Below are 8,920 nucleotides of genomic sequence, written 5' to 3' on the forward strand. Positions count from 1 at the left end.
TTTGCCTTAGAAGTGGGAGGATAGAATCTCCTAAAGCTGCAGTCACAGCTGAGATGCCCTTTAGGGGGACATGGCCACAAGAATACCCAAAGTAGAACAAACAGAATCTGCAAGGTGATTAATGAGGAAAAGTGGCCATTATTCCTCATGTATCTTTTCTGAGCCAATGATGGTGCGATAGAAAGGCCTTTCTGTGCAGACACATGTCAGAGCCAAAGGTTCACCTGTGGAATCTGTTCTCCACACGGAGAAGTGAGTCACCCCCAGTGATAGGATGGCCCAGTGACACAAGGCTGCGATTTGGTCATTCTCTGACACCCAGACCAGTCCTTTTATGTCTTGTAATATATAAGATATAGTAAGACTGCCAAGCCAACCCCCAAAGTGCTCCACACTCATCAGCTTCGTCCATTTCAAAATATTTCCCACAGTCTTTAACCCCAGATATAAGAGGAAACTAGATTTTAAAACGCCAGTGTCTATAACTTCAAAGTATTCTTAAATCTACAGATCCAAACCCACTCTTTAACATGAGACACTGTATTTTACATTTGCATAGCCTCTTGCTTGAATAAGTGCCGTTCTCACTTGTCAGCACCCGTGCTATATTTGTCTGCTCTTAGGCCTGAGCCCACTTTGAGCTCCTCGAGAGAAGAAATGAAGCTTTATCCTTCTTGCTGTATTGTGGGTTTGCTCTGTCTTCCCCACCATGGGGCACATGGGCTAGTCTGAACCTATAGGAGTTTGTTTACCAGTCCTACTAGGTATCCCAGTATTTCGAATCCTTCCATCCCAGAACTAAAAAAACCCAAACCTTGGATCCACCATAGTTGCCTTGACATCTTGCAACAGTTGAGGTCTGTGGGATGACTTGATCTCCTGACTGAAGAGACAATTAATGCCCATAACACAGTAATCAAATTCCTCAACACTTAAATGTATTGGTCAAAAAAAATTTGTTGATTCTTCTGCTACTGAATTTATATCTAGAAGAATTAACTGAGCCTTGACCTTCTTTAAAAGTTCATGGGTGAAGAACACCTAGAAGTCTTCACCGTTGTCTTTGTAAGCCTCTCTGGTACAGAGAGAAGATGAATATGTATCACTAAGGCACTCTCTCTGATAAAATGAAACACCCTCACTCACGAATCTAGATAGGTTTTAGACAAAGATAAAGTATGGGACAAAAGAGTCATTTAAGCTCCAGTATTCCTGTAGCAAAAGCTTTTCAATATAGTCCAAGTTTCTTTTATCTTCACTATCTAAATTCTAGTTTTGTCCCTCAATTCTGAACTTGTCCAAAGCCTAACTTCCTTGGTTCTTAGGAGACTGTCTGGTCTCTTCTAGGCTTTTAGGTAGCTACAGAAAGCAGATTACATTTAAAGGCAATTAAGCCCCAGGCTACATGTCCTGGGGCCACCCCCCCCCAAAAGAAATACCTTGTCCATACCAGTTCTATCTGTACCCACAGCCAGAACGTGATCTGGAAATATGCCCAGGGCCCAGAGAACCACAGAAGAGTCTCATCAAGCTTGACGACTCCCATCCCCATCGGGTGTGTGAGCTCCTGGCTGAGTGGGTGTGTTCTTTGCGGTGAGAGACACTGGAAAGACACGTCAGGAAGTATGTCATATTGTCATCACTACGACATTACAAGAATGACAATCATAGCTTACCTCGTTATATAGGTGGACAAGCACACCTTTTGGCCCAGTCCCGGCTTGTTGGGAAGCAGTCAGCTATGAGGCTCCATTATCTGCTATTTGCATTCCTCATCTTGTTCTTGGTGCCTGCTCCAGGTAAGCTGGGTTGGGAAATTAAGGGTGGGAGAGGGTTGAGAACTTGTCATTTAGTTGGCCCTTCTGTGTTCCTGGTGAGCCAGAGATCAGATGGATCTGTTGGGTGGAAACCAAACATCGCCAGTGTTTCCTTCTATAACAATCATTAGAGAAACCCTGTCTTGAAAACAACAACAACAAAAAAAGAGCATTAAGATTAAAGCAGGCTTCCGAGTTCGTCCTGTTCCATTCTTCAAAGACTAAATAGCGCCCTGAAGCCAACTCTCCACCCACTTACCCACTTCATCACTGGGATACAATTAATGAGACAAGAGAAAGTTGATGTGGAATTTTAATTCTGATGGAAGTGAACGATTTAGTCTGATACCCAAGCCCACAGATGTCTATTCTAAATGGGCTTAGTGGTTGAAGGTAGAGCGGCACCCTAGGCTGCTTGAAAGGTGCTAGGGACAATGGTGTCCCCAACTCTAAGTTCTTACATAAAGGCTTAGAGGCCAGGCTACTCTGTGGTTACAGCTGAGATGCAGCCCATAGAGGTATTGTTTCCTGCTTAGGCACCCCTTAACTTTTCTTTTGATTTATTAGGACAAGAGAAAAGAAACAGACATGAAAAGGAACTAATTCAGCAATGCATGGCTTGCTGGATCCAATGTCTTCCTAACACTCTTTCTAAAATGTGTTGTGATTTTTTCCCCTTGCAGGCGATGCATTCATCCATAAAACCCTCCGAAAAATATACTGCAAAATAAGAGGTGGCCGGTGTGCTCTGTTTAGCTGTATTAGAACGGAAGAACAAATAGGTCAATGTTCTAAAAGAGGTCGGAAATGCTGCCGAAAGAAGAAGTAGAAGATCCAGATTCAGGACGAGCGTGTCGCCGTTTGCGGGGAATCCTCTTGGGAGTGTATAAGAGTAAAATCAAATTAATATATATATATATTTTTTAAAAAAATTAGTAGCTTAATCTTTTTCAATATTCTGGTCATCACAGTCATAAACAAACAGGCGACTAAGAAAGTCGTCAGACTCAGTTTGATTTGAATGAAACAGCACCTCTGGAGTGGTCTACAAGATACCTAGCTTATTTTCCAAGGGCTAAGGATTGGAAGAGGTGTGTGTGTGTGTGTGTTGTGTATAACATCTATAGAAATATGTGTGTATATGGAAGGTATGTACTCACGTGTATAGATAGACATTTTATTTTATTTATTTATTTATTTATTTATTTTGGGTTTTTTGAGACAGGGTTTCTCTGTGGTTTTGGAGCCTGTCCTGGAACTAGCACTTGTAGACCAGGCTGGTCTCGAACTCACAGAGATCTGCCTGCCTCTGCTTCCCAAGTGCTGGGATTAAAGGCGTGAGCCACCACCGTCCGGCAGATAGACATTTTATATTTTCTATGCCCTACATTTCATTGGAAGCGGAGCCATTATCTCTTGAAATAGCCCTTTGGATCTTACTGTAGATATTTTGATCTTCCTAGTCTTCTCCCCAGAATTGCACTTTTCTGGGCCGAAAATGTCAGCTCAACCCAGAACTCACTCTTTATCCCTTCAGCCGCTTCCTGCCTGGTCCGCATTCCACCCACTCACGTCTCACCCCTAAAGTGCCCTGGGGGGGGGACGCTGTCCTGTGCTCTCTTCTTCCTTGAAACAGCAAACTTCCCAAATAGTAGCACCTTTTCTTGATGGGCCACAGGTTCTGACTCGAGTCCTCTATCTACAGCTCTTGCATGGCTTTTGATCTGCAGACATCCACACATTGCCATTCTCCACCTTCAGTTGCAGGATTCATAACTGCATGGCCCTTGCCTCCATCTCTGGACTCTTAGTAAGCTGACTGTGGAACTGGTTAACAAGTGTCGTTTGAGGTGAAGGACATCCGTACAGCTTAGAGGTTGCTTCATTCTATTTGGTGCTCTCTAGATGTTGATATAGAGTGATTCCAGTACACCTGGACATGCATCCAGTTTGGGGTCTTCCCTAACAGCAGCACCCAGTCAGAGGGGTACACAGACAAGATAATCAGGCTCTCAGTTAGGGCGAAAGAACCAAGCCATCCTGTTTTATAGAACTCATCTCTCATCAAAAGGATGGTGTGAAAGGGTGTTTCCAGACACTAAACAACAACCAGTTCAGAACCTGTGACAGAAGAGAAAGGAGAGAGAGAGAGAGAGAGAGAGAGAGAGAGAGAGAGAGAGAGAGAGAGAGAGAGAGAGAAGGGAGAGAGACAGGGAGAGAGGAGGGAGGGAGGCAGGTAGAGAGAGAGGAGGAAAGGAGAGAAGGAAAAAGGGAGAGAGGGAGGAAAGGAGGGAGGATGGCAAGTTCATGAACACAACACTTAATATTTAAGGAGTTTCTAAGCGAAGGCACAGAGAGGTTGAATCACAAGACCAGCCAGCAATGTTTTTGCTTTAAACCACTGAGACAGCTATTCCAACAGCACAGCACACCCCCAGTTCCTTCAGAGGTGGGAAAGGGAGGATAGGGCCTCAGTTGGAGACAGTGCTTGAGGGCTGCACCAGAGGGGTAGAGGGGACTTCAGTCCTGGGGTGACTAAGGACACAAGAACACTTGGGACAAACATCACACGGCCAGAGGAAAATGAAAATATCAGAAAGTACCTGTGTGGATGTTTCTGGAGTACATGGACCTGGGAAATGCATTGCCAACAGCAAAGTAGGAAGCGTCCCACCTTCATAATGTAACAAGGGGATACTGGTGAGTTCTTTACAATGGTTTCTGCAGCTCTCTGGGAAGGTTGTGGAGCAATTTTCGAAAGAACCATCTGAGGAAAAAAAAAAACCCTAAATCCAAGCTAGAAATAAAGCCCAGTTTTCCTTTAAAGGAGATGGCCAAATCCACCCTCGACATTCAAGAGTTTCAAGTGTGCTAGATGCCATAGAAATGACCAGATAGGCAGAGAAGCAGAAGGATACAATCCGCTGTCAGAAGAAAGGTGGTGCAGATGAACCCAGTCAAGCTGAGGATGGTAGAGTTAGCCAGAGGTATAAAAAGAGTCAGTGTAAGCATGCCTAAGGCCCAGGATAAAACAGTCCACAATGAAAGAGCTGAAGCCCATAAAGGATTGAACGGAACTTCCAGAGATGAACAGTAAACATTTGAATAAAATATGCTGAATTTTGGCAGGAGATGTGGTTCACTTGGTAGAGTGTTTATCTAGCATGCATGAAGCCCGGGATTCGACTTGCTGGCACTGCATAAAACTTGGCTCATGCTTGTAATCCTAGCACTTGGGAGGTGAGGGCATGAGGAGCCAAGGATGAAGGTCATCGCTGGCTTCATACCAAGCTTGAAGTCAGCTTGGTTTATGAGATGTCTCAGGTTTGTACATGCTTCTTTGGACAAGCAGGGAAGTGATAAAGCTTGTGGATCCTAAGGGGACCTGGACGAAGGCTCCCCACAAGGTGGCAGTAGCCTGCAATTGGAGTCCCAGCAATTTCAGCCCATCCTCTCAGGAGACTGGAGGAGTTGATGGCAGTGCCAAGTAAAGCCAGTGTTTGGTAGAGTATCCTTCTGGGCTTTGTGCTGTAGAAAAACAAAGGGGTAAAGTTATCAGAACACCTTGGTTAGTGGGCAGGAGATTAGCAGCAAAGACTTTGAAGACCGGTTGGTTCTGTTTTCCCTTGACAGCCCTGTCACTTAGCCAAGTAACCATGAGTGTCTCTTAACTTTTCCAGGTTCTGGAGTTTTCTTGTGTGAGATTGAGTCATTCCTCTCTGGCAGGTTTGTGAATAAGGACTAAATGAGATGACTCACCCACAAGTGACCAAGACAGGGCCAACTCTACACTTAGAAAGCTCGGTGCTGGACAAAGATGCAGGACTATGCAAAGACCGGAAAAGAGAAGCTGTGTTGAGAACAAGAAGACAACAAACTTTCTTCTTTAATAACACCTTACAATTTGAAAAATGTAATAAGAACAAGAACTATAGAGGACAAATAGCATAGGCTTATAAATAGTAAAGAACCATTCTAGTTGTTCAGCATCTGGGAAACAATTAATTTATTAGTAAAATGAATTGATTGATTATTCAGCATTTTTACAAATTTGTTTCTTAGATTATTTACACTTTGAGCAACTTAATTAATTTTTTTGGGTGCTGTGCAGGAGTGAAGGGTGTTTCCTAGGCTATGGAAATGCTGGGATAAGTTATTGTAAAACAAAGATATTTCTTTATCTTGAGATGTTGATTCTTTTTTAAAAGATTAATTCAAATTCTCTTGGGAATTTTATATGTAAGTACTATATTTATATCATTTCCATTTCTCCCTTTCTCTGTCCAGTTCTTCTTGTGTCCTCTCCTCAAATTCATGACTCCTTTAATTATTAGTATTACATAAATATACAAACATGTATATATACATATGACCTGCTGAGTTCCTTTAATGTTGCTCATGTGTATATGTGTTTAGAGCAAACCACTTGGAAATGGGTAGCCTATAAGTGGGGTTGATCCCTACAGAAGACTGATTCTCTCGCCTGTACCTCTTCACCCAAGGGTGGGGCTTTTGAGATTTCCCCCATCCATGTTGAAATGTTAATTGTTAATATCACTGTGAAGGTCTTGTTTACAGAATCATATTGTTAAAATTTCTTGGGTGCAACTTTACTGTCATATATAGAAGACACAATATTGTAGCCGATATTCTGGTCCTCTGACTCTTCCCATCTTTCCTACTTCTTCTTCAGTGATGTTTCCTGAGCTGTAGGTGTAGGAGTTGTGTTGCATGCAGATGTATCAGTTTGGTGTGCAAAAGTGGTACATGCATCTTGAAGATGGTTATTTTTATAAAGATCCTAATATTTAATTACTTAAAATGTCTGTTACATGTAGATTTTAATTTAACTTTACTCATTTTATTTTAAGATTTCTTTTAATTTTATTTTTTATGTGAGCATTTTGCCTGCATGTCTGTCTATGCTTTGTGCCCATGGAGGTCAGAGGAGTGGGTAGGATCCCCTAGAACTAGAGTTATGTATGGTTGTAAGTTAACATATCAGTACCGGGAACACCAAGCCTGGATCTTCTACAAGAGCAGTATATGCTCTTAATTACTGAGTCATCTCTTCAGCTCCCGAGTTTAACTTGAAATGGAAATGTGGTCTGTAGCATTTCTGCTCACATTTTGTGCAGGTAAGGTGGAGAACCCAGTTCTGTGCCTTAGAGTTTATTCTGCCCTCTGTTGCTGCATTCAATTGTTGTGTCTTCACTATGAAGGAAAAATAAAAGTTAAAATCCTCTTTCTTTGTTTTGTTTTTGTTTTTGTTTTTTTCAAGACAAATTTATCTATGTGGACCCCTGGCTGTCCTGGAACTTGCTCTGTAGACCAGACCCGCAGAGATCTGCTTGCCTCTACCTCTAGAGTGCTGGTTTTAAAGGCATGCACCACCACTGACTGGCTCTCTTTCTTGCTAACAATGGATTTATCTGAAGCTTCATATGAAAATGGCATTCTTTCTTCTCCATTGAATTGGACTCTTCGTGCTTTTAATCCCCATTTCTGAGACAGTACTAGATCCTGTAAGAGTTTAACGAGCTCTGGGGTCTGTCCCCCTTTTTACATGGTCACATCTAGCTTGAGATGATTCCTTGACTGTTGCTGGGACACTTGGAGTCCCAGCCCAGAGTTCAGGACAGAATTAACATTGGTGCTCATACTCCAGGTTATTTCCATTGCTGGATAAATGCACTTTCCAAGATTGGCCCACATAGAGACCATCCTTTCTCTCCAGGGCTGGGGTCACAGCTGCCGTCACCATTATGTCTGGACCCTGAGATTCCCAGGCTGCTCCTGAGATTCTCAAGATAGCCAGGACAACCTTGCCCTCTGGGCCTGAGCCTGGGTCCTGTCTCTAGAAATGTCCAGGCTTCGACATGCTTCCTCCATTGTTTCATTGCACGCTACTTACAAAATGTCAAGAGAAAAGAAAAAGGTTGAGATGACGGCAGCAGAGTGTGACACCAAGCACCACCCACTTCTGCGTACAGGGCCCTGTGTGACACCCCACAATATTCAAGCCCTGAATTCTACTCCACCCCCACCCTACCCAGGAGCAAAAGGAAGATGAAGAGCTATGTTTTAAAAGAAACACTGAAACCATCATGCCCAGAAGTCATATTTTGCAGAACTCACACCCATGAAAGCCTTTGCCTTTGCCTGGGTGGCTGAGCTCCTCCCTATGGAGACAGACACTGGCTGCTTTCTCCAGGTATAGATGAAAGATATGGGGGTATAGTCTTTATCTTTCCTTAGAAAGGAAGGGCCACGAGTCTACTCTCCCCAAGTTACGAGTTGCCCCAGTTACTATCACACCCACAGCATGAAGCTCTTAGGAAACTAAACCTTGTTTAGGTTTACACTTGCACTCATCCAGGAGCTATGCAATCTTATCTCCAGGTAGTGGTGAGGGGCCCTTGATTATGGTCCTCTAGGCTGAGGCAGAATTGTCATTCTTTGGGGGGAAAAAATCCGTTCTGGAGGTCTCTTTCAAGGGGATGGATTCAGTCAGTAGGATGAACACAGCCACAAGAAGTCACCTTAGCCCTTGTCAATAAGTATAAAACTACAGGTACAAGAGTTCTTGATGGGACATTCAGGCCACTGTCCTCAACAACCAGGCTGATGCCATCATCTCCTTGAGGTATTTGTCCTCGAAGGAGGTAGGGAAGGTTAATGCCCCCGCTCCCGTGTGGGCATTTCAGGTCACCTTTGCTTCCTTTCTATCAAGGCCTCACTCATTCACCGAGTTTAAAACAGGACGGGCATCATCCAGGAAAGTGCTGCTGGCTGCTCCCTGGGATTGCAACAGGACTTTATGGGAAATTCACGCTGGGATGGGTGGGGCTTTAAAAGAGAGCGTGTTGCTTTAAGAGTAATTGGAAGCAGATGAGTCACTGGGAAAGGATGGGTTGGAGTTAAGACTAAGCATACTAACGTGGGATCCACTAACTTCATTCAACCTCTAAGCCCAATAAAGCCTCTCCCCTTTATTGTAAGAATGCCTTAAGATTGCTTGCTCAAAAGCAAGACAAAAACAGAAGTCTACAAATAATTAATCGCACTAACCTAACTTAAAGTGCGTGTTTAGATTTAAAATG

General features: G+C 43.3%; 1 protein-coding gene across 1 annotated transcript; it reads left to right on the forward strand.

The window, feature by feature from the left end:
• Window positions 1-1,741: 1,741 nt before the first annotated feature.
• Window positions 1,742-2,646, forward strand: LOC126498190 (beta-defensin 14-like). The gene is made up of 2 exons (XM_050136544.1): window positions 1,742-1,799; window positions 2,501-2,646. The coding sequence occupies exons 1-2, from the start codon at window positions 1,742-1,744 to the stop codon at window positions 2,644-2,646; spliced, it is 204 nt and encodes a 67-aa protein (XP_049992501.1).
• The last annotated feature ends 6,274 nt before the right edge of the window (window positions 2,647-8,920 follow it).

This window comes from Alexandromys fortis, unplaced genomic scaffold, assembly GCF_014885135.2.
Source record: "Alexandromys fortis isolate MF-2015 unplaced genomic scaffold, M_Fortis_MF-2015_v1.1 scaffold_3, whole genome shotgun sequence".
Lineage (NCBI taxonomy): Eukaryota > Metazoa > Chordata > Mammalia > Rodentia > Cricetidae > Alexandromys > Alexandromys fortis.